Source organism: Nelumbo lutea, chromosome 3, assembly GCF_056320005.1.
Source record: "Nelumbo lutea isolate HS-2025 chromosome 3, American lotus-T2T, whole genome shotgun sequence".
NCBI lineage: Eukaryota > Viridiplantae > Streptophyta > Magnoliopsida > Proteales > Nelumbonaceae > Nelumbo > Nelumbo lutea.
In genome coordinates this window covers 4,660,596-4,686,640 of record NC_142686.1, presented here as the reverse complement: position 1 = coordinate 4,686,640, position 26,045 = coordinate 4,660,596, and the positions used below count along the sequence as shown (strand labels likewise).

Below are 26,045 nucleotides of genomic sequence, written 5' to 3'. Positions count from 1 at the left end.
TAATTTATGAAGAACAAAAAGAAGAGAACTTAAAGTTGCAGCTTTACTTTGAGTTTGAGTAATTGATATGAAAGGTAAATTTAAAAAATAAATCAAATTTAGAAAATACAATGGAAGTATTTTTTTTCCTTTTTGAGTAAAATATTGGAAGCTTTGGGGTAATCATTTATATATGAAAAAAAAAATTGGAAAACAAACATTTTGGTTAGAAGTAACTGTATGGATATATTGAACATTTCCATCCCTCTTTTTGGAAGACTCTACCAAAAGGGGTTTACTTGCAATTATGTCAAAAAATTTAGAAGTGATTACAATTATTAAACTTCAAAGGAAGTTTCAACAAGAGGTTTCAGCAATTTACACTATAATTATTACACAACAACAACGGTTCCGAAAACATCTCCAGGGAGATATTCCCAATGCGCAGCAACTGTAATGTCACGGCAGAGATGTGGGAGCAGCTTATGGGGCAATAGATTCAGTCGCATTAATAGGAGCCTCCATCGTAAGGAAAGCTATGTTAAGCTAGCGATGACGAGTTGAGATATGCCAACAAAATATGCTCCAACCCTCTACCAACTTGATCTAACCCCTTGTATGACTGGGATCCGCCATATATGAGATGTGCGGTGTGAGATTGTATTGATAATGGGTTGGAACGTATTTTGTTGATAGGTGATTCGAAATCAGCAATAAATCAACGACTTCGGCCTGCCAAATGTTGTCTCCTATTCAAATAGCGTGACGCTAGTCCATTTTGTATAGCACGGTCAATAAAGGTGTCTTAAAAGTATGGCAATTTCTACACTGCCGGATGGTATCTGCTTTACCCGCCTTGACGTAGTGGTTTTTTATTTGAAAAATGGATTTTGGGGTTAATAATTTTTTATATATTATAATCTATAAGGGTGATACGGTATCATACAAAACCTGACCTTCCCTTACTCATTATTGGAAATCACATGAAATTATGTATTAGATGTTGGCTTTAATAATATTTTGAATTTGATACAAAGAATAACTGATAGTTTATATATTTTTTACATGTTTTAATCAAATTATCAGAAATTTTGATGTTATTTATGTTGTTTTACTTATTTATTAGTTATATTTAAAAAATAATAAGAAATTAGATGTCCACTCTAGATCCAATCCATCAACCCGATCTGCCCCACCCTCAAATGCAATGAGGGTAGGGTCAAGGAGGTTTTGCATTTTCATATTTGAAAGGGTTTTAATGGAGCGCGATCCGGCCGGTCTTAACTGTCCGCAGCCTTGCTTCTGAACGGGGTAGCAGGGAACCTGAAACGGAGGAGATGGGGAAGCTCCGGGGGGAACCCGGTATAGAGGCTCCGAAGCTCAAGTTAGAATCCTTCAAAAGCAAAGTAATACCAGATAGCGCAAAGTTTGCATACCTCGTTTGTCGGGGGGCAGGAGGCTCTTATAATCACTTCGTGCACTCGCCCCGAGGCCCTTGTCAGGTCGGGTATGATTACCCTTGTGCTTGTCAATTCGACTGTCATCCTTTCTGCTGAGACAAAACCATCACTGCCTAACTGTCTTTCTAACTGGAGATGGCGGTGTCAGTGGCGGTGGCAGGTGGTCGTTTAGAGTGTTGCCGCCAAACGTCAGATCCCAAGTCAGTCAGGCGCGGCGCCCTCGGGCACGGACTTCCTTAGTGTCAGGCATGGTACGACTTGTTTGGTTTTGGTGCCCAAAAGGTGATGCGAAGTGCTGAGCAAGGCGAGGTCTTGATCTCGAAGGTATCTATAGGGCAGGTCAGTTCGGCGAGGTGTATCCCGAACTGTTACAAAGTGGGTCAGTTCGGCGAAGTGTATCCCGAGTTGTTACAAAGTGGGTCAGTTCGACGAAGTCTATCCCGAGCTATTACAAAGTTGGCCAGTTCAGCGAGGTGTATCCCGAGCTGTTACAAAGGGTGAGTTTGGGCCCCCCGTAGGGAGTTCAGTCCGCTGGTGTCCCCTTGTTCCCGCCTAGGCTTGGCCCCTTTTGCCGAGCTATTGTTTCTGCCACATGTCACGTAATAGAGAGGTCGGGCCAAATCTTCCTTCATCAATTGCCCCCCACTCCTTGCGCCGGGGGTCTTGCCATGATGCGGGGAGTTTCGCGATGTAGCAGGTGGATTTGTCCCGGCCTTCGAATCTTCACTGCGCGAGTTGCTTTTGCTAGGATTCTTTCGGTTTCCAAGAAGGCTGGAAACGTGCTCACTCAAGAATGCCGATGGTCATGACAGCGCGCGTTTTAAATTTCAAACCAATTCGCACCGCTGGGACGTGACAGCGGGTCATTTCAAAAAGGCGCGCCACTGCTGTAAGTGTGCGGGCGACTATCAGGGAGACGTGCGATGCGTTAGTTTCGGAAAGACGCATGTCGAAGTGACGTCGGTTTCAAAAAGACGTGCGCTGATGTTTCGCTTTTTTTGGAAAGACGTGCGCCAATCACGTCTCGACCTTAAGGGTCGTGCGGTCAGTAAGAACGTGGGCTGTCGGATCATCTTCGATCTGCACGGTCGATTCTTGATTACTGTAGCTATAAATAGTGGGGGACCCCAGTCGGTTTGTTACTTCTGCAGTTTGTCCACTGAGCTCGCGTCCAACCCTTCAGCTCGCGTCCAAGTCTTTTCCAGCTCGCGTCAAGGCTGGTTATATAGCCTTCACGGTTCTTTGGCTTGTTCTTCAAACTTTCCGATGAGTACTTTCCTGAATCCATCTTTTTCCCCAATGTCTAGCTTTGATAGTTCAGACGATTCTTCGAGTAGGGCCGACGTAGGTTCCACCAACCGAGCCGTGACCCCCGACTGCCTCAGTGATCCTGAGGTGGAGCTTGAGGACTATGAACCAATAGGCCGAGTCGCTTCGAGCAGTTTGGCGTCTACCTCCCGCCGAGGTCGGATGCTAGACAGGTTTGGTCCTTCGACCATGATGCCTGAGGGGCTTCAATCCATACTTATGTCTTACAACCTTCCTGGGGGGTACACATATTTTATTCCTTCGGGTAGCTTTCCTTGGGAACACGGTCCTGACGAGATCATGATTTTTCGAGAGCAGCTCGCTGCGGGGTTGTGACTTCCTTTCCATCCCCTTCTCGTCGAAGTTATAAACCGCTTCGGTGTCACCATTAGCCAGCTTCATCCGAACTCTATTCGGAACATGGTGGGGACAGTTTCCCTTTTTTGCAAGCAGAACTTCCCCTTAGACTTAGAGATATTCTCCTCTATCTTGATGCTCAAGAGACAGGCGGGTTCTCTTCCTGGGGGGAGACGGGCATATTACCTTTCTCCTCGCCAGGGTTTTAAGCTTCTGCACGATCTTCCTAATAAGGTCCCGGCATGGAAGCGGGAATACTTCGGCGTGTGAAGTGCACAAGGATGGCCCTTTCAGACCGGATGGGGTGAGGCCACTCCTGATTTAGGCATGACTCTCGATTAAGAGACGGTGAAGGGCCTCCGGCAATGGGCACGACAAGGTTTAAAGTGCCACCACTACTTAACGGAGGCCAAGCTTATTGCAGCCGGCCTGAGTTCGGGTAGGTTTCTAGCTATGCGGTTTTCTTGCTTGCTCTATTCTTTTCATTTTTTTTTCTGATGTCGAACTCGTTTCTGCAGGTGTGATGGACGCGGAGAGAACTTGCGGGGGGCGTTTGTTCCAAGGTATAAAGAGGAGGAAGCGGGTCGCCAAGCAAACTCGTACCGAGCTGCCCCTGGATGAGGAGCCCCAAGTTCCAGACCATGCCGAAGGATCTACCCAGGGAGCCTGAAGTGACTCCACCGATGCACGAAACTGCCGAGGCGCCTTACGCTGAGACCACTCATACGGGCGCTCCTACATACTCAAGTGCTCCTGCTCACTCCGGGTTTGCTCATACGCGGGCTGGGCCCTCGGGCTCAGGAGCTCAAGGGGAGTTTAGGAGCGTGTTGACGCCGAACTACGCTCTTCAGAAGAGTAGGGACGCTACTTTCCCTGAGGAGGTCGCGGCGTGGACCGATCTTCCCTTGAATCAGGTCGCTTGCCGCGCCGTAACACATGCCATGGTGGTAAGTTAGATTTCGTCTTCCTTTTTTATTCTGTTGCTTCTGCTGTTATTGCTCACTTGTTTCTTTTGGTAGGTGAATTCTTCAATTCATGCCTTGGCGGCCCAAGTGGAGAGGAGCTCGCGACAGGCGCGAGCTGCTGAGGCTACCACTCACGCTGCTGAAGAAGCTTTCTGTGCTGCAGAGGCAAATACCCGGGCTGCTAAGGCGGCTGCTTACGCTGCTGAAGAAGCTGCTCGCGTCGCGATGGCCAGGCAGGCAAGGTCTCAGCGTGACGCCGAAGCCATGGGGGTAGTTGTCAAGCATATGGCGGACTTGAAGTTGGATTTGCAGCATCAAGTCGAATATCTTCAGGAGGACATCAGGGAGAGAACACAGATTTTTTCCCAAGGCATTGAAGACGCCAAGAAGAAGGCAGTTGAGGACTACATTGCCTCTCCGTGTTTTGACGATCTGATGGTGGATTCTTATAGGAGGGGGTTCAAGTTGAGCAGGTGGATGATCCGGAATACGTACCCCGACCTCGATGTAAGTGCCATATCCACTTCGCGTATAACTCAGAAGATGGCCAATGCTGCCGATGGCGAGCCGGACTCTGAAGGAGAGGCAGGGCCTTCAGGTGTTGTTGAAGTGCCTTCTGATGGCGAAGAGGTGGCTCCGGGCATGTAATTTTTTTTTTTGTAAGTCCTTTCTGATGGCCACTGTACTCCTGTTTCTTGCAATGGAATAAATAGTCTTTTTGCCCGTGTTCTTTTTTCCCCGAACTGATTCTTTGTCGGTCACTTTGTCCGGGTTATTATACTTCCGTGACCTGTTCTGCCGCGAACTGGTTTTTTGCCGAGTTGATAATATGCTTGACTTCTTTGTGTGTTTACGTCGAGGTTTCTCTTGGCTTGCATCGTGGCACATAGGACCTGACTTCGTCCACTTCGCTTGGTGGTTTATAAGTAGTATCGCCTTAAGTTCACGATGTTCCACGCTCGAGGTACTTGTTTGCCTTCCAAGGTTTCGAGTTCGTATGCCCCCCCCCCGAGCGCTCTTTTTACTTTATAGGGCCCTTCCCAGTTAGGTCCGAGCTTGCCCACGCCGGGTTCGGGCGCCATAATCTTACGAAGGACCAGGTCGCCGACTCGGAAGCTTCGTTGCTTTACTCTGCTATTGTAGTAGCAAGATACCTGCTGCTAGTATGCCGTTGTTCGGATATGCGCGAGGTCCCTTACCTCGTCCAATAGGTCAATGTTGGTACGTAACTTGTCTCCGTTCGTCCGATCGTCATATGTTTCTAATCACAATGTTGATACTTCGATTTCCGCCGGGATCACTGCTTCAGTGCCGTAGGTGAGGTTGAAGAGGGTTTCTCCCATGGCGGTTTTTTCGGTAGTTCGGTGAGCCCATAGGACACTTGGTAGCTCTTCGGCCCACAATCCCTTAGCTCGATCCAGACGTGCTTTCAGTCCGCGCAGGATGGCTCTATTCATTACTTCCGTCTGACCCTTTGCCTGCGGGTGCGCGACTGACATGAAGTTTTGCCGAATCGCCATGTTTTGGCACCACTCTTGGAACTTGATATCCTCGAACTGATTGCCGTTGTCGGAGATTAGTACCTGAGGTAACCCGAATCGACATACTATGTTCTTCCAAAAGAAGTTTTGTATGTTTCGAGCTGTAAAAACTGCCAAAGGTTCGGCTTCTATCTACTTCGTAAAGTAATCTACTGCAACAACTAGGAATTTTCTTCCACATGTTGCTGGTGGGAATGGCCCCAGGAGGTCAATGCCCCATTATGCAAAGGGCCACGGGCTGGCGAGGTATTTGAGGTCGGAGGCAGGTTGATGGTGGATATTGGCGTGCTTCTGACACTTGTCGCATTTTCTGACGAGCTCGACAGCTTCTGCCTTCATCGTTGGCCAGTAGTATCCTTGTCAAAGTGCTTTTTGGGCAAGTGCTCTACCCCCCAAGTGTCCGCCGCACAAGCCTTCATGAGTGTCGTGGAGTACGAACTCAGCTTCGGCAGGTCGCAGGCAACGCAAGTAGGGGAGCGTGTAGGACCGTCGGTATAACCGTTCGTCTATTATGACGTATTTGGCAGCCTGGCGCTGCACCCTCTTGGCTGCATTGCGTTTTGCAGGGAGGGTTCCGTCTATCAAGAAGCTCACGAGTGGGTCGATCCAGCTCAGCTCTGCCTCCAAGACGGGAGCGACCTCCTTTGTCCCCCCGAGAATACTAGGCCGAGGTAAGTCCTCTATGTAAACAGTTCTCATGTTGTTGTGACTTGTACTGGCTAACCGGGACAGGGCGTCGGCCTCAGTGTTCTTTGACCTCGGGATTTGCTTGATGAAGTGTGACTGGAAGTTGAGCAGGGCTTCTTTTACTTTGGCTAAGTATGCGATCATGGAGAGCTCGCGTGCTTCGTACTCGCCTGTAACTTGGTTGACCACGAGCTGAGAATCGCTGCAGATGACCAAGTGTTTTGCCTTTACCTTTTGCGCTAGGTCCAGCCCGACGATCAGTGCTTCGTACTCTGCCTCGTTGTTGGATGCCGCAAACTCAAAGCGTAGTGCGTATTCTAATTTTGTGCCGCCTGGGCCGCACAACACTATTCCAGCTCCGCTGCCTTGCCAGTTCGAGAAACCATCCACGTGAAGGATCCAGGGCTCCTCATCCCAGTTCGCGCTTCGCCTGACCAGGAGAGATGCCACACTGGCTGCTACTTCACGAGGTTCGGACCCTATGGGCTCGGGATCTCCAGGTTCTCCCGAACTGGGGACCTCGGGCTCGGCCTGTGGGGCTTCGTGGCTGAAAGTGCACTCAGCGATAAAATCTACCAAAGCTTGGGACTTAATAGCGGTTCTTGGTTTGTACTGGAGGTCGTACTCGCTGAGTTCGATGGCCCATTTCGTCAATCGACCGGAAACCTCGGGTTTGAGTAAAACTTGTCTCAGAGGTTTGTCAGTTAGGACGATAACAGTGTGAGCCTGGAAGTATGGGCGGAGTTTCCGAGCTGCTGTCACTAGGGCGTATGCTAGTTTTTCTATATGCGGGTACCTTGCCTCTGCTCCCTACAAAATTTTACTAACATAATAGATAGGTCGCTGGACCCGGTCTGTTTCTTTTATTAGTATCGAACTGACCACCTCGTCGCTTGCCGAGAGGTACAGTTCTAAGACCTCGCCCACCTCGGGCCGGGCTAAGGTTGGCACACTAGCGAGGTAACCTTTTAGCTCGTTGAACGCGAGCTGACAGTCTTGGGTCCACTCGAACCCTTTGCCTTTGATTGCTTTGAAGAAAGGTAGGCAGTGGTCTGCTGATTTGGACATGAAGCGGCTTAGAGCGGCTATGCGGCCGTTTAGCCTCTGAACTTCTTTTACTTTCCGTTGTGGTCTCATATCTAGAATGGCTTTTATTTTGTCCGGGTTGGCCTCAATACTGCGCCGATTGACAATGTATCCTAGGAACTTGCCCGAGGTGACGCCGAAGACACATTTGTTGGGGTTCAATTTCATGCTAAACTGACGCAAGATTTGGAAGGCAGAGTCTAAGTCTTGTATTAATTCTTGTGAAAACTGAGTCTTGACGACCATGTCGTCTACATAGCACTCTATCTTCGTGCCAATTAAGGGCCGAAATAGCCTATTTACAAGTCTTTGGAAAGTCGCCCCGGCATTTTTTAGTCCGAAGGGCATGACCTTGTAGCAATACAAGCCAAACTCGGTTATGAAGTTGGTTTTTTCCTCATCGGATAGGTCCATCCTGACTTGGTTGTAGCCCGAGTAGGCGTCTAGGAAGCTTAGCAACTCGTTTCCCGAGGTCGCGTCCACTAGGCAGTCAATTATGGGGAGGGAGAAGCAATCTTTCGGGCAAGCTCGGTTCAGGTCGGTGTAGTCGACGCACATGCGCCACTTGTCGTTTGCCTTTTTTACCAACACCGGGTCGGCCACCCAGCTTGGGTAATGGACTTCCCTTATGAAGTTTACTGCGAGGAGCTTCTCGACCTCCTCATCGACCGCCCTCCAGCGTTCCGGGGCTAAGTTGCGTTTCTTCTGTCTAACGGGTCTGACAGTTCGGTTCGTAGGGGATCCTCGATGGAAGCTCTGATCTGAAGTGTGCGAGCTGGGTCCGTAGCCGAAGTCGGGATTGCGACCGCTTCCTCCGTGGGCGAAGCTCGTTCCTCACCTTGCTCCGCAGGCCACTTCAGTTCGAGGTCGTCGGCCGCCTTGGTTTTTCCCTTTAGGGTGGCAACATAACACTTGCGGGACTCGAGCTGGTCGCCTCGCGCTACCCCTACACCGAAGTCCGTAGGGAACTTCATGGCCAAATAGTAGGTGGAGACCGCCGCCCGTAGGATATGCGTGATCGGCCGCCCTATTATGGCATTGTATGGGGAGGGGGTCGCGACTACCAGGAAATCATGGTTGAGTCTGACTGCACAAGGCCATGTGCCGACTTCCACAGGGACGGTTATTTTTCCGAGGGGCCTGACTTCCTCTCCGCTGAAACCCACCAGGGGAGTGTTCGCGGGCTTCAGCTCGCTCCTCTGTAACTGCAGCTAGTCAAATGCTGACTTAAAGAGGATGTCCGCTGAGCTGCCCGAATCTACGAGTATGCGCCTGACCTCGAAGTCGCAGATCCTTAGTTTAATGACAAGGGCATCATCATGGGGGTAGTGGACCCCTCGCGCGTCGTCCTCCGTGAAGAAGATTGGTTCTTCGGTCTTTGGTCTCTTTGGGGGGTTCCGTTCTTCGAGGGCCGCTTCGCGAACTGAAGTCCGAGCTACTGCCGAGGTACACCCCGCTACCACCGAACCTCCCACGATTACATGGATGGTTCCTCGAACTGGCCTCTCTTTCGAAGGCTGCCGCTACAACGGTTCGGCAAGTCTGTTGCTAGACTCGGGGGCGTCCTTTTCGTGCTCCTCTTTCCGACCTGCCTTATTGTTATTATTGTTGTGCTGTACAAAGTTTCTCAAGTATCCGCGACGGATGAGCCCCTCTATCTTGTCTCGGAGGTTATTACACTGCTCGGTACTATGACCATGGTCTCTATGGAAACTACAATACAAATTCTTATTTCTCTTGTTCGGATTTCCCTTTAGGCGAGGTGGCCACTTCACGTACGGGGCATCTTTAATCATCATTAAGATCTCCGTCTGCCTCGTGTTTAACGGCGTGTAGTCCGTCTGAACTGCTAGGGGAGCCCGGAATGACTGGTTCGGCTTCGGCTCCCGGGTCGGGTTTTTTCTGTCCACCGGTTTGGAGAGCTCGCCTTCTCTCTTTCTTTTCTCATTCCCGCCTTCGGTCCGTTGGTTGATTTCTTCCTCTGTCCTCATGAACTTATCCGCGAGCTTAAGGAACTCGGCCACGGTTGTGGGCTGGTTTGCCACCATGTACCATTTAAATTCTTTGTGCGTCACCCCTCTTTTGGCCGTCGCGAGCTGCACTGCGGGTCCAACCGCGGTATCTGCAAGCATGCTTCGTTGAATCGCTTGATGTAGCCCCGGATGGATTCTCCTTCTCTTTGGACTACTTCGAAGATGCTTTCCTCTGTTCTGGGGCATCGTTGGCTGGTGACGAAGTGTGCGGTGAAGACCTGCACGAACTGGGCCCAACACTTTATCGACCCGGGGGCCAGGTTCCTGTACCAAGTGCGGGCTACCCCCTGAGGGTGGTGGTAAAGGTCACGCACATGCACGATTCACTGGCCCTGGCGAGGTGCATTTGGGACTGAAAGGCGTCAACGTGGTCGTTGGGGTCGAAGGACCCGTCGTACTTGTCCAGAGGTGGGATCTTGAAGTCTCTAGGTAAGGGAACCGCCAGGAGTTCTGATGCGAGGGGGGAAGGAACTGAGAGAATCGGGGCAGCCCCTACCTCATCCGAGCTCGTGTCTTTGCCTCTGAATTCCGACAAGGCACGGGTGGCGGTTCGGCGACTTCGCCGGCGCCTTCGCTGCTGAGCGGGCCTTGTACTGGCACTGTTGGCCTCCGTGTTACCGAGCTCGATGGGCCCGGAATGCTGGTAGTCTGCCGCCAGGGTGCCGAATCAGTTTTCGGTGAGCGGGATCTCGGGCTTGGAGCGCCGGGGTGCCGACCTCGCCGGCGAGGTTCCCGACCCGCCTGCGGGTTGTGAGGCGGGGATGACATTTTTCTCTCTTCGGCCTAGGGACGAGGCCTGGCTGCTAGGGGGGTTCTGGGACCGGGAGGCCTTCACCTGGTGGGGGCGTCCATCCCGCGGGGAGGCCTTGATCGGCCTCAGAGCGGGGTGGCGAGGTGGAAGTAGTGGTTGGTTCAGTGGCAGTTGGGGGAACTGCTATTGATAGTGATACTGGGAGATGTTGTGCAGTACTTGGTGCTGGTGAAGCTGGTGCTGCAGGAACTGTTGCATTTGGGCTTGCATTGCCCGCATGCACTGCATCAGGTCGTCCAACCGGTTTTGGCTGGCTACCAGGGGGACGGCAGTTGGTTCAGTGAAGGTTGTCTCAATGGGGAGAGGAAAGGGGATGCTTGTGGTAGGAGGGTTTACGGGTGCGGGTGCCACTGCTTGTGGCGCGTTCAAGCTGGGGATCCCATCCACCAAAAAGGGGATGGTGAACTGTCCAACGCACACCACGGGGACTTGAAGTTGTTCCCTGGTGGCATTTGTCTCCGTGTCACGTCCGATGTTGCTGGAGGAGGCCATGAGTGTTGGGTTTTTTTAAGAAAAGGGGTTATCGAAGTTTGGAGGGAGGCTTTTTGAAGCGTATTCCCACAGACGGCGCCAATTGATGGAGCGCGATCCGGCCGGTCTTAGCTGTCCGTGGCCTTGCCTCTGAATGGGGTAGCAAGGAACCTGAAACAGAGGAGATGGGGAAGCTCCTGGGGGAACCCGGTATAGAGGCTCCGAAGCTCAAGTTAGAATCCTTCAAAAGCAAAGTAATACCAGATAGCGCAAAGTTTGCATACCTCGTTTGTCGGGGGGCAGGGGGCTCTTATAATCACTTCGTGCACTCGCCCCGAGGCCCTTGTCAGGTCGGGTATGATTACCCTTGTGCTTGTCCATTCGGTCGTCGTCCTTTCTGCTGAGACAGAACCGTCACTGCCTAACCGTCTTTCTAACTGGAGATGGCGGTGTCAGTGGCGGTGGCAGGTGGCCGTTTAGAGTGCTGCCGCCAAACGTCAGATCCCAAGTCAGTCATGCGCGGTGCCCTCGGGCACGGACTTCCTTAGTGTCAGGCATGGTACGACTTGCTTGGTTTTGGTGCCCAAAAGGTGATGCGAAGTGCTGAGCAAGGCGAGGTCTTGAGCTCGGAGGTATCTATAGGGCAGGTCAGTTCGGCGAGGTGTATCCCGAACTGTTACAAAGTGGGTCAGTTCGGCGAAGTGTATCCCGAGTTGTTACAAAGTTGGCCAGTTCGGCGAGGTGTATCCCGAGCTGTTACAAAGGGTGAGTTTGGGCCCCCCGTAGGGAGTTCAGTCCGCTGGTGTCCCCTTGTTCCCGCCTAGGCTTGGCCCCTTTTGCCGAGCTGTTGTTTCTGCCACATGTCATGTAATAGAGAAGTCGGGCCAAATCTTCCTTCATCAGGTTTAAATTTTGAAAATCCAACCTGCTACGGATCTTGGGAAGAGTACAACTTAAGAGGTATTGAGTAGAATTTACAAAACTCTCCCTAAACCTACTGCATTGCAATCCCTATTGATCACTTAAAATGTGCAACTGTTTGGTGAGCTTGCAAATGAATTGGATCAACTTTGAATTGAGGTACATCTGAATCCAACTCAATAAAAATCCAATTTTCATACTATAAAATGCATTCGACTTCAATTTTTTATGTATTTAGATGTCCAATTTGAATATGATTTTATTTTTTGTTATCAAAAAACGGAATCTAGTTCAACTCAAGTATTAATAGATTAATATAAAATTAGCATAAATCTATAATATTAATATATAATATATATTATAAGCAGAAAAATATAAGTACATTTGAGCCCTGGTTCTAAAAAGGTTAATACTAAAAAAATTATTTTTGCACATGCAGACCAGATCGATCTTAATGAATTGAATTTAGTAATATTTGAATTTGATCCAATCAAAGGATTTGAACAATCAAACCCCCCGAAACCTACGTAATTGGTTACTACTTCTATGACGACCGTACCCTACTTTTGGGGTAGAAATTTATTTCTTGGTGATCCGGGCGTCCGCTGAACGGATAGTACATTATTCCAAGAAAGAGACTCTTTCGACACCCAAACTATAGTTGCTTGTCCTTTATGTTTGGCTGCTTGAAGAAATCTTTACCTAAAAAATCTGGAAAGGTACCATACGTCTATACAACTATACAAGCACAATAACAAAAGAAGAAAAAATAGTATCATCTAGGTTCTAGGGCTCATTTGGATCACGAATTACATTGAAGGTGCCAGGAAACTGGGGATCTGCGTGGTGGGATTTGAACTCTTAAGTCTTAACTAATTAGCTTGATCGAATACTTGAAACATATAGCGCAAAGAAGGTTTTAGCGAAAGAATACCCTCAAAGAAGAAGATGAAAACGAAGAAACAAGAATTGCCATGTATTGGGTGATCAGGTCGAGCCCGGATCTTCTGCCCACGAAAACCCTGTCCATGTTTATCACAGCTATACATGGAGAACATCAATGTTCCCAATTCACCGGGGAGGGGGGGGGGTATTGTGGATAGGCGTGAAGAGGATTCTCGTGGGCAGGAGATCCGGAGTAGATCGAGTCCCCATGAACCATGATAAAACATCTATATCAATGAAATCCGAAGACGTGCTGATTGGATGCTCCGAATTTAGTGTAAACACCGACGTGCTGGCACTTTATTGAAGATCGTGATTTCCATGTAATAGTAGGACTCTAAGAGGAAAGCAGAATAAGAGGAGGAAGAAACCCTATCCTAGGATTGGTGATTGGGAGTTGCCACATAATTATCTAGAATCTTGGAAGCCGAAAATATAAGTAACGTTGAGAAGGTATATTTTCAAGGAAATTTCCCAGTCTTGGTTTTGAATCCAAAATTCAGATCCGATGGTCGGATTAAGAGGTCAGAACCAGAAGAGAAGGCGTTCGACTAGGAAAAAAGAACAATTTTTACTGCAGATGAGGAATGAACCATTTTAACCATTACTCTACACATCAACAATTAGGTGTATTGACAAGCCTCCTGGAAAAGACGGATCAATTATGGATTCTTTTACAGGACTCGGAATATAGACTTACTGAGCAATCAACTAGGGGGGTTGTGGACTAGAGAGAGACCAGGAAACAGAAATGCGTAATGTTTGGGTCTGTCCACTACCGCTAAACCAAGGCAATACAATCCATTTGCTAGGAAATGGTTTTACCCCTTTGTCGGAGGGTTTCAATAATTGATTGAAGTATAAACAACAGAAAGTAATTATCCTCTTGTAAGAACTTAAAAAGGGTCTCAAATAAAGCCAATCTGGTTTCTCATCTCAGGCATGCAAAAACTTGAGCATTCAAGGCACTCTAATATTACCATCTTCAACATTTTATGCCTGATTTAATGACTTTGGAGATGTATCACAAATTCCTGGAGATGCTTCAGAGTAGGGCTGTGCTAGGTTAACAATATCAACTTCCAACAATATCAAATTCCTGGAGATGCCACAGAGATGCAAGCTTCAGTTCCCTAAGTGGCATAATCCCACGCCCTTGTGATAGTGATGCAGCAAATTTTGGCATTTCCAGGCTTACTCATCACCCATAAGGCCATAATAACCGAGTACAAGAGTACTTGCATTCATGCAGATCAGCGATGGTGAACCCGATCCCCTTCAGTTATTCACTTGTTTATGTTTTGCAAGGAAGCTGGAAAGATGGTTCTCCAAATCCTTTAAACTGAACCATATTAAAAACAGTCAGTCTGCAAGTGGATATATGGATATTTTGGGTATTACATGATACACATCAATGGGGTTAGTGGGGACTGTGCCTAATTTTTAGAGGAACATCAAGTGATCATCTCAGCTACTTGGTCATCGGAAATAGGGTTTGCCAGTTTGGGGCAAAAAGACCTATGACTTTGTCTCTTTACCCCCCTTTACGGGGAAAAACTTAAGATAAAACGTCATAGGAGCCGCTTGATAAACAGCATAAGTGGCTGAACTGAATAACTTATTATTGTCTTTTAGTGCGTAAAATTATCATATAATAGAATGTTTCAGGTCATTAATCCAATGTGCCATTCAGCCAATGAGGAGCTCAAAACCAACTTAACAACTTATTTACTGAAAGACAAAGGAATAAGTCGGTCATTCTGTGCAGTCCCTTCAGCCATTATTTAACAGCCCCATGGTCATATGCCTAATATAACCCCTCGTATAAGGATAGTTTTTAAATGAAAAAAGTTACAGGGACAATATGATCAGTCCTTCACAAGGCACATGGAAGACCTCTTTTTCTATTTTGTAAAACAGAATAGCAAAAGAGTATTTGAAGAGTATAGAAATGAGAATACATATATATATAAGGCCAATTTTGTAACTCAGTTCTTGCTACTTTTGTTACAAGGTAATTATATCAAGGCCATTACCCAATGTTGGCCCCACTTATCTGGGGTCTTGGGAGGGGAAGACTAGGTACAGTCCAAACCTTTGGCATTTTTTGCACAAAGTGGATGCCCTCAGAGTCTAACCTGCGCTCTCATGCTTGCCAGCCCAAGGTTTTACCATAATACAAGTAATGACCAGTATCATGCACAAACTACCTACTTCTGGCATGTTGAGGGATCCTGTAGCCGATCTAACATCCATCAGATAGGAGAACCATTGAATTGACCACATGTCCCATCTTCTATTGGCGATTTTTCACAATTAAGATTAGCTGTTAAAAAAATATTTTTCAATATTAAATCTAATCTAGTAATCTTTGAAAAAGAGTTTGTTTTGCACATGTGGCAAGGAATTCTAGGCCCAAACCTTTTCATGAATAAGTAGGTAAAGAAACTTGGAGGCTCCTTTGACTTTTGAGTTTTGAGCTCCAAGTTAATTAACTACATGGAAGATCCTAAATTTGCTAAATGACTACTAGTAACCCATGTTCACACGCACACAGAGTGAGAAAGGTTATCAACTTACAGTTCATATCTACGACAGGCCTCCTTTCGTCTAGCTAAATATAGGTCATTATCCTTTGACTGATTGGATGAAGGATTACCTGAAAAAGAAGACATTATAGGGTTAAATTTAAATCCTACCAAGCCCCAAGGTAGGCTATCCAGAAGGCTAATGACTTCACATCAGGTGAACTTTAGTACTGCTTGATTTCCCAAAAATATCCAATAATTCAACAGTAGTTTCTTTGATTTAACTAAACAATAACTGAGAACTTCCACAATGTCATTTCAATCAAATATATGACATTGGTTTAAAGTTGGTCAAACCCAAACAGTAACTCTAAATTTATATTTTGTTCAGAAAGCACAGGAGAAATACAAATAGTAGGAATGTTTTTCTTCTTTCCTGTAATGACAAGGACAAGCCCATGTACAAAAGGCCTCTATCACTACTATTAACAACAGTCACAGAGTCTGTTCCTTTGAATTCAAGCACAAAATTTTAACAAAAAATCAATACAGAACTTGAAGGAAACAGTTCATATTTGTCCTCATTTTCGTTTATGCCTATACTACTATAAACAGTAAAATAAAAAGTATTCTTTAGTGTGCCTAGTGTAAGAACCCTGAGCACATGCAGGCATCTGAATACTATATGTTCCAACACCCCTAGGAGAAAGATGTTTCAAATTGCCATGTTGATTAGTTCCATCTCATCTTTAATGAGAAACTTCCCAGAAACAGGTCGACAGACTACAGGTGGAACTAAGTACATGCCAAAAGGCGTGTATTAGGAAGAGAATGAACAGGTAGAAGGCCACATAAAGCCAAGGTTCACAAGTCTGGATAACAACAAGGTCTTAGCTGCTTGAAGACTGGAAAATATTCAAGAATGCCCCCTCATGTCCTCAAACACAGATGTGAAATATGCAAAAGGTATTGCCATAGTTATTTGAGAAAAGAATGATCAAAAGAAATTACCATCAATCTGTTCAATTTTAAGAAAAATATCCCATACTTAAAAGAAAGTAATACTCAACTACTGATTCAGCAAAGAAATAATTGATGAAGTGATGATATTCCACACCTCATGACTCCAAGCCAAAATCATGTCCAGTAAATGTTTCAAAGCATTACAATCTTAATTTCCAGAAAAATAATCTAAGTTGTGAGTTGGTCAAACAACAATGGAAAGTGTGGCTACAAGAACGAAAAAGTATCAGAACACTAACACTACTTTTGGTTGAGATCTTCAAGAGTGAAAAAAAAAAACAAATAAAAACGACAGAGGGAGTGGGGCCAGTTTTGCTTCCTCTCATTCTCTACTGTAGTACTGTTTTCCTCTGCTTTCTCTACCTCTTACAAGAAAAAAAAAAAAAAATAAGAGATCAAAGAGAAATTTTACCTTGCTATTTGTCTTAACTTCCTTTTCTCCTTTGGTTTCCCTTATAAACCAAACTAGTAATATAACTTACTTTTAGATTTTCTCTTCCATTCTTTCATTTTCTTTGCAACCAAGTGCACAGTGAGAAATAAGGAAATAAAAGAAAAGATTATAACTATTATCACTATGCAAGAAGGGGTAATAAGCAAAGTTGATCAGATCTCAGGAACCCAATCCCTGCAAAAGTTGAAATCTTTATATGGACAATTGTCCCTGACAATAAACTTACCACTGATTACCTGATTCTCGTAAGGTAGTGGAAACCAGGGTCCAAGTAAGCAAGGCTTTAGGGATTTCAGTATTAAGAGGGGAAGATATGATGAGGAAATTGTTCTGGGAGTTGGAAAAGAGATATTCTTTTGAATGAAGAAAGTTCCAAAAGGTATACCTGATTGATGTTTTCTACCAAGTTTTGTGTTTGGGTTGGGAACCTTTAAGGGGTTTGTTGGGTTCCGTTTTGGTATGAAGTCTAGAAGTTGAGTTAGGTACAGTATTGTCTTTTAATTTGTGTAATTTATGAGAAAAGAATCATGTATTTAAGTCTTTTAAGAAGGGTAAAGGGTTGTATTGTTTGGGTCCTCATTGGTTATTTTGAGGGGTGATATCTTATCACCTGTTTGTACTCTAATAAAATTTTTTCTTTTATTTATTACCAAAAAAATTGCTATAAGCATGCAGATCTCTAAAACTTAATTGATGTATAACATGTATGGAAGATGAAGTGGATGTCCACAACCTTGTCATGCATGGTCATATTACTATTACTCTCCCTTTTCCATATGTTTTACAATAGCCAAGGGAGAAAATAGGAGGTTTTTGCTTATCAAAAAAAAGGAGATTTTTGCTGACAGGCCTTAGGGCCTAGGGAACAGGTTTAAAGGAAACTCTTACCTCCAACTTTCCATAAGTATATGGACAGAACATAAGAGAATGATATCCAAATATGAAGAAAGATCCACTGCCAAAATATGTATGTGCCAGATGCCCTTAAGAAGTTCAAGAAGATGACAAGGAAGACTAAATGATTGGAGATGGATCCTATTTTAAATACTCTGTCCTTGTTTATTAGGACATCCATGGATTGTGGTGTCAGTTTCATAAGGAATTTTTTTATCAGCAAGTTTCATTAAGAAACCACAATGTGCAAATAGGGAAATTCCATAAATTTCAAACAGAAATTTGAAGAATTTGAGGAAATTCAAACTTATCTATAAAACTTCAGGAATTGTTAAAAGAGGTGCAATTTTTTTAATCAATAACACCAGCTTCATTAAATTAAAAGAAAAGAGGGAATATGGATACATCCAGCCTATTCCACTCCTTTAATTGTGATTTTAAGTATTGCAGTTTCTTGTGGAACCTCATTCCCTCCCAATCAACTACCGGATTAGCTTGCGCCCACCACTCTCTAATCTTCTCAATGAAACCCGGATGAGTCAACCACATGTTTTCAAACCTGAAAGGGGTAGGCCCAACTCCTCTTATTTCCTCCTTGACCAACACTATAGGCCAGTGGTCTGAAGTAAGTCTTGGGAGAGCCCTAGAAGTAATATTGCCCCAGTGTTCCTCCCAATCTGTTGAGAACAAAAATCTGTCCAACTTAGAGCAAATTGACCTTGATTGAAGGTTGGACCAAGTGAAGTTATTATTTAGGAAAGGAAGTTCTTTAAGTTCAAAAGAGCCCACAAATTGGTTGAACTTTCGCATACTTGTTGTCACTCTCTGTCTGGGGTTGTTGGTTTCCTCGGTAAATCTCACTATATTAAAATCCCCTCCCACACACTAAGGTAGAGGCCTCTAATGTCACTCAATTCTTCCCATAATTTCTCCCTCTGCCTATAGTCATTGGGGCCATACACATTTGTTAGTACCCATTCATACTCATTGTCCACCTGTTAGAACTTTAGGGAGACAAAATGATCTCCAATTAGCTCCTCCACACCTATGAGTAAATCTTCTTTCCACAGGGTCACAATCCCTCCTGAGGAACCCCACAAGGGAGCAGCCACCCACTTTATACCCCTATTCCTTGCCCATCTGCAATCAAAATCCATTCTTTTGGACTCCTGAAGCATTACCACATCCGAATTAAACTTCTTAAATTAAAAGAGGTGCAATTACACACTCAAGATCCAAAAAATAACAAAATAACCATGTACAACAAATAGCAAAAAATTAAAAATCTTAAATTGACATCAATTGAAACATCTTTGCAAAATGACCACTTTTGCTTGAGGTGATTTTAATCATCCTACCTTGATTTGTGCACCCATATTATTGCTACCCAATACGAGTACACTTGCATGTGCAACTCAACATGATAGGAAATAAGTGCATGTTTTTATCAAACAGATCTCTAGTACTTATGGAAATGCTACAATTATCATACACTAACTGAAATTTTAATTAAGACTTCTAGTCTATGATTTAAATTAACAATCTATTACATAGATATATTTTGGGGTTGTTTGGCAAGTTTTTTCTAGGTAGATCTTTCAACGGCCCAGTAGACGAGAAGATGCACTTGGGGTCTTGTCTTTAAAGACCAAGATTGCTCGGTTCGCGTCATGGTCTACTAGACTGTTAAAAACAGCTAAGAAGGCTATTTTCAGTGCGGAAAGACCAAAAGCTTCATTTGAAGTTTCCTGATTTTCAGTTTCTTCAGTCTTTCCATACACTCGTCTTAAGGTTTTTCAGCCCATGCAATACCAAACAGGAAAAGACCATTTTTTGGCCTTTTGAGCTTCCCGCAGACTGAAAGACGTGCTGAAAATGTGGCAAACACCACCTTTGTAATTGTATGGTTATTATAAAGAACCAATTATCTTTAAATTAATTATAAATTTTAATAAGTTCAATATTCTGAAAAAATTTAGGGATCGTTTGGCAAGTCTTTTTGAGAAGATCTTCTTGTAGCTCTGACAGTCAAAAGACGCATTGAGCTTTTGACATAAGATCTGGGCAGCTCGAAGACCGTTTGGCAAACGCATGTCTTTCCGTGCATCGTTTCAGGTCTTACTGCGCAAGATTAAAACGCGAAAGATGCAGGAAGCTTCACTTGGAGCTTCCTGAAATCAGCCCAAAATGGGCTTCGCGTGTATTTTCGGCGTCCCATCTTTTGGTGGCTAGATCTTCCGCATGCCAAACGGAAATACACGATTTTCGGTCTTCCTGGCTTGTAAACAGCCAAAAGACCACACGGAAAGACGCGCCAAATGGGCTCTTAGTTAGAGGTGTTGATACTTATATTGTTATTTTATGCAAATAGTTGTAGGTAGGGCATTCTCTAGCTCTGTTACTCATGATTGTTCTCAACTGATTTGGGTAAAATTGGTGATTCTTCACAATATTTCACCAAAACTTGGAACATATGCAAATGACAAAATGGAGATTTTTGCTGATATATTTTTTAATATATTGAGAGGAATTTGTTTTTCCATGAGGTTTTTCTTTCCTCCTCAAGGAAATAAGGAAACTTCACTATGTTTCAGAGAAATTGTGAACCGTGTGGATACCTTTTTCATTCTCTCCTTATCCTTTTACACCATCAAAAAATTAATTATCTATCCAGTAAACATGTAAATTGATATTATAAATATAGTTGGACACAGTATTATCAAAAACAGACATACATGGTACTGCTGCCGCTGTTACACCATTATTGTGATCCTTAGTACGAGCTCTTGCAGTAGAGTATGGAACTCCCTGTTCAAGTAAGCAACTAGTGTTATAAAATTAATGTCTGATGAAAGATCAACACCATTTGACTAGAGTCTAGAAACTTAGATACACCAGTTATTGACTAAGAAACAAGAATTATAAAATGGCCATCCTCTAACTAAGAATATCAAGTGATGCTGAGATTGGTGTTATCCAGTTATGCAGAGATCTACATGCAGTTTTATGGTCCTATTGGTGTGCAAAACTTTGTAAAGCTGGCACTATGCCTATTCTTTAGGATCTCAAGCTTGCTCTTTCCATTGAAGCCAGGAACATTGAAAGGTGACTTCTATGTGATGAATGATAGCTCCACCTTAAGTGCATTAAGGTGGAGACTGACTCTCAGGCACTCATTGAATGGATGAGCAATAGCTCTAATGACCCTCAAGCTTGAGAATCCTAACAGTGAGATGAGAGCTTGGCATCCAGAATGACCATCTTTTTCAAATAAACTCCAAAAATTACCAACTCAATGGCCAGTAGTCCTGTTCGGAGGGATTAGGACTTATGAATGACTTATATTTGTCATCTTCACTGATTTGTTAGTTTTTCTTATATAATCTTGTTTTTATATTAGGTTTTGTTGCTCATTCTCTTCTTTTCTGTTGGCACTAACCATGTTATTCTCTGTTTTCTCTTCCTATTCTATGAGTTCATAAATTCTTACCAAATAAAAGAGAAAATTCACTGTCTGGATAGGAAGGATGACATCTTTCTTGCTTCTTAGAGGTGAGGAAAGGAGAAAATATACCCCTTCCAATCAAATATCATGCCCTTAAGTTCAATCCCTTAAATTCATTGCATGAAATCCCCAAAACAACACCAAAGCAAGGCTGTAAACTTCCAATACCACACTGTTCAAGATAGCATGTTTTCTATTGGCAGGTTAACTCATTCTTTATTCTCAAACTGCTAATATCACAGCTGTAAATACTTTGTAAGTATTTTTCTCCATTGCCAAGGGGAATCCACCCCATTGCAATGCAAGATGCATGGTATCATGGGGGGAGCCCAAGAGAATTGAAAGATTAAAAGCATGATACAATGCAGTCTTGGTCATGTTCCAATGAATGAAGATGTGGTTGTTGTTCCTATACAAACACAAGGAAATAAGCAGGTATGGTCCTTCCTTCTCCTCAGACGCATAGCACAAGTATTTTGGACCCTGGTGGACCATCAACCATTTGAAGGTTTTACCCCCAAGAGGGCCCAGGGGCAAATTGTTTGGTGCATGGATAAAACCTCTGGCCAACAATTGTGAGACCTCATGTTCAAGTCTAACAGCAGACAAGTCATGTAGAAGAAATGCAAGATGGTAGATCTGCATCTAGTTCACCCCTCCCAAGACCTCAGATGGCTGAGATTAGGAGTGCATGTCAGGTACCCAATATGAAGAATCTAAACTACAGATGTTCAACCCAAGCCCGCCCGCCCAAGTTTCATCTCTAACTAGGATCAGCATTGGATAATGGCCTTTTTAACCCCAGAAAAGGCATAACATCCCTTGTACTACCACCTTGTGGGAGAAAATATCACGAGAATGAGAGGAAAAGCTTCATAGGACTTGCAAGAGAGTGGTCCACCAAATTGATTACTATGTTCTAACATCCAGGTCATGAGGAGAGAAGCATACATATTTAAGAGTCAAGAAGGTCGTCATTAATTCCAACTCAATGCATCCAGTATTTCTAATGGAAGTTGAGATTTCAAGAAATCCAAGATGATAAGTTGACAATATCCCTAGAAGGAAGAGTTACAGAGACAGGGGAAGAAAGTAGGTCGAGAGGGGACCATCTCACTCTCCTACCATAAATTGATTCAGAACATGCCACATTGTATACTGTCCATGTTTCAGACTAAATCCAATCAATCAGATGGTGAGGAAAAACTCTGCTTAATGGATTTCCCAAGATTATGGGGGTTGGATCATGAATCACCATTGGAGTAAGAAAATTCATATATTTAATTTTCAATAAACTGTTTGACCCATGGAATAAACCGTCTTAAAGCTGTGCATAAGTGGATACTATGATGTTGAGTAGGTCATCCAGAATTTTTCAAGAAAGAGAAATGCAGCATCTGTCTATGTACCTTGTGCAACTACAATAACTTGAATATTTGCCAATAAAATGTAAATGACAATGAAGTGAAAATCAATGATGTTATACCTTCTGTTTCTCCCGCCTCCTCAATATCTTTAAATGGCACTTCTGAACGTAATGCATCAAATTATAACGAGAATGTTTTGCATACAACTGCTCTTTGACCTTAGGGTTCTCAGATAGCCATTCAGAAATTTCTTTAGATTTAACTACTTCATTCTTGTCCAATGTTTCTAACCATGAATATACTGGCAGCCATTGATCAGTGCGTTGAAAGCGAGCTCGTGGAGCTTCAACCTGATTAATTTCTTCTGCCTGCCATAAAGAAAATTAACTGATGAAAATATGGCACTGCTTTCAAAGAAATGCAATTAGTCAACTTCTGTAAGTTATGACAATGTAAAGCTTCTTCCTACCAATGACAAGGATCTGATCAAGCCCATAGAAAGTAAGATCAGAATATAGAACAGAGGGCTGAGTAAAACAGGGGAAGCTGGTAGCCAATGGATAAAGGGGCATTATCCAAAAAGGGGTGTGGCTCTACTGGATATTTGACAGGCATGCTGCTATCTTACAGGACAAGGGCACTGCTCCTCTACACATATGCCTTAAAGGGATCAAGAAGGTGAGCTTAGTTCTTTTTGATCGGATTGAAATTTGAAATGTGTAGGAAGGCCTCACTCGGGAGCATTGCTACCGGGGTTGTTTCTAGACAGTGTTAGACATGGACGCTTTTAGTTTTTGGACTTCACTTGTGACCATTTTCAAAAGGGGGAAGGAGATGTCATTTTATTTGTCTGACTTTAAACCCTTCTCCCTTCCTTTTGTATTTTTCATGTTTTTCTTTTCATGCACCTCATATCTTCTTATTTCTCAGCATTGCTAACTGGGTTGTTTCTAGACAGTTTTGGACGTCGCTTTTAGTTTTTGGACTTCACTTATGCTCATTTTCAAAAAGGGGGAGGAGCTGTCATTTCACTTGTCTGACTTTAAACCCCTCCCCCTTCCTTTTGTATTTTTCATGCTTTTCAGGCACCTCATATCTTCTTATTTCTTTTCTCCGTAACGGATGGGTTTCCATTACCTATCCAAAAAAGATGTTGATACCTGCAATGCTATTTTTTGATACATCTCAAACACAGCTAGAACACTTAAAGTTTCTAATGTCAACAACACCCTGAAACTCGTACATGATAATCACATTATCCACAAACCGTAATGAGAAAAACATTTTGCTATCCCTGCCCATCTAAAGCCTCTAAACACCTTTTTACATCACTCGCTCTTCTCAATAATCTATTCAATGCCTCTAAACACCTTTTTATTCCTGCATCCTTTTTTACGATATGTATAGGGGCAGATAGAAAAATCTAGAGTACTGGATCACTTCCTTCCGTTCCTATACTAAAGGAAGCCAACAGATCGGCTGCTTCATTTGTCTCCTTCCGTGCACTCCTGACTCTACCGTGAAAGAGGTTGAGGAACAGACCCGAATTTTATAATAACAGGTCTCGATTCAACCAACTTGATTTCAACTGCACAAAACATCTATTTATCTTTTACATGTTAAACCATGGACCATGTGGATAATTACTATGAGGCAAAGGCCGGCACGTCTAAGAATCTTCAGCTACTAACCCAACAATGCCATGATGTATACAGAAAACACCCTGTGTCGGTATGTAAAAACGCGGCCAAGGAAATTGACTATCGCCAGAACATACAAGGAACTAGAAACCAGAATTCTGTTCAGATTGTCAAACACTGGATTTCGCTTGCCATATCACCAAGGGAACATGGCAGTAATCAATGAATCAGCGTATTTCTCTAAGTCGTGGGATATAATTTCTCAAACCCCAGACATGCATCTATGAAGTGCTATCGAATTAGCTAACCTAAATCCAATAATGCCTGAAAAAAAAATGAATTCAGTAAAAATGAAACGATCGCTCAACCTGATTACACCGTCGAACGAGTTTGTGAATGGAGAGAAACCGCTGATATAGCTGTGATCGAGGCAACGACTTGAGGTCATTTGGTAGAGAAGCCTGGTTTAAGTTAATCCAAGCCTCTATCTCGCTCATCATCACGTTCCTTCGCTTCGGTAGGGTAGAAAGCCAGGTTCGAGCTCTGGTCTCCCATTCCTGTGCCTGAGGATTAGAAGAACTCGGATTTTGGTCCATGGCCTGGTCTTGGATCGCCTGCGATTCAATACGCTTTTTTTCTTCGCGAGTTTCGCTTGGAGGGAGAACCTCCGACATTTTTTACAGAGAAAGAATAGTCTCGGCTCTGTCGTTACACTTTCTCCCTATATTTCCAAATATAAAAAACAGACTGTTAGCCGAACCGATATATATATATATATATATATATATATATATATATATATATATATATATATATATATATATATATTTTATATATATTATATTTTTTATGTATTTTATATAAATGTATACTTATATTATATTTATAATCATCCATTTACAAATATTTTATATATTTATAATATATTATATATCATTTATTATTTATAATATAATATTATACATATATTTATATAATATATTATAAATATAAAAAAACTGAAAAACCGAAGAACTGAATCGGTCAAAAACTGAAATCGGTGGACCGGTTAATCGATGGTACCGATTCAGTTTCAGTTTAGTGAAATGAAAAAATCGGTACCATCAATTCAGTTTACAAAAAGGGGCCATGGTTCGGTTAACCGAACCGTGGACACCCCTAGCTCTAGCTGCCTGGTTGGGGTTTTTGTATTGTAGCACTCTAGCCGGATTGGCTCGGGTTGAGATCAACCCTAGACCAACCCAAACATTTTAAGACCTTACCCTAACCCTAACACTATATTCAACCAAGCATTCGTTTGAGCAATTCAGATTAGCTGAATGCTAACCAATGATGATAATAAATTCATGGGCTCCATTATAAAAGATACAGGCCCATGTATTTAATACCGACTTAAACCTTATCATTGATTTCACAGCTTGTTGAACAGCTAAAGTGTTTAGCTAAACCTTATTCCCCTTTGAGAGGGTTTCAACTTTGATTGAGATGTTTTGAATGAAACAACTTTGAATAAGCTACTCAAAAGCCCGTTTGGGAGAAGCTTTGGTTGAGCTACCTTGATTGGATCCACTTTGAAAAGGTTATTAGAATTCATTTGGGAGGGCTTTTGTGTTGAATGAGCGACATTGGTTTAACATCTTTGGAGAAACTATCAATTGGACAGTTGATTTCTTGGCCCAACAGTAGTGCTTTTCTGGCTTTACGAGGATTTCACCGAAAATAGCCCTATGGCAATTAGACATGTTCATTGGTCGGATTGGATTCAGCCTGGGCTTTGCCTCTTTGGGGGCATTCTTTTTTTTTTTCGATTTTGAAAGGGGGGAAAGTTGGTAATAATGGATTTTTATGGCTAAAATGGTCATTACCTCATTTACCTATGAAATAAAAGAACATGGGTAAACGCACTTACCCAGGTGATTGCATTTACCCAAATAACTTATCGAAAAATGAACGGGACCTTTATAAAAAAAAAATCACCAAGCCCATGCCCAATCTTATATAAAGCCCAAAACTCGAGCCCAAGCCCAAAGCCCGATTTTAAAGGTATTTTATAACATATTAATTATATAT

General features: G+C 43.6%; 1 protein-coding gene across 1 annotated transcript; it reads right to left on the bottom strand.

Annotated features, from left to right (window-relative positions):
* Positions 1-13,368: 13,368 nt before the first annotated feature.
* On the bottom strand, positions 13,369-24,741 carry LOC148862493 (ribonucleoside-diphosphate reductase subunit beta). Its single transcript, XM_088980686.1, has 5 exons — positions 24,344-24,741; positions 22,455-22,703; positions 20,199-20,271; positions 15,145-15,223; positions 13,369-13,906 (listed from the first exon to the last, which is right to left on the bottom strand). The coding sequence occupies exons 1-5, from the start codon at positions 24,647-24,649 to the stop codon at positions 13,843-13,845; spliced, it is 771 nt and encodes a 256-aa protein (XP_088836812.1). The 5' UTR covers positions 24,650-24,741; the 3' UTR covers positions 13,369-13,842.
* Between the last annotated feature and the right edge of the window lie 1,304 nt (positions 24,742-26,045).

What these genes read in the sequence shown, in the direction of transcription:
- LOC148862493 (XM_088980686.1), bottom strand. Translation starts at nt 24,649, where the DNA reads ATGTCGGAGGTTCTCCCTCCAAGCGAAACTCGCGAAGAAAAAAAGCGT. An exon ending in GGAGGCGGGAGAAACAGAAG is followed by an intron (nt 20,272 to 22,454) that starts GTATAACATCAT and finishes TTACTTGAACAG; the next exon opens with GGAGTTCCATACTCTACTGC. An exon ending in AACAGCGGCAGCAGTACCAT is followed by an intron (nt 15,224 to 20,198) that starts GTATGTCTGTTT and finishes CTTCTTTTTCAG; the next exon opens with GTAATCCTTCATCCAATCAG.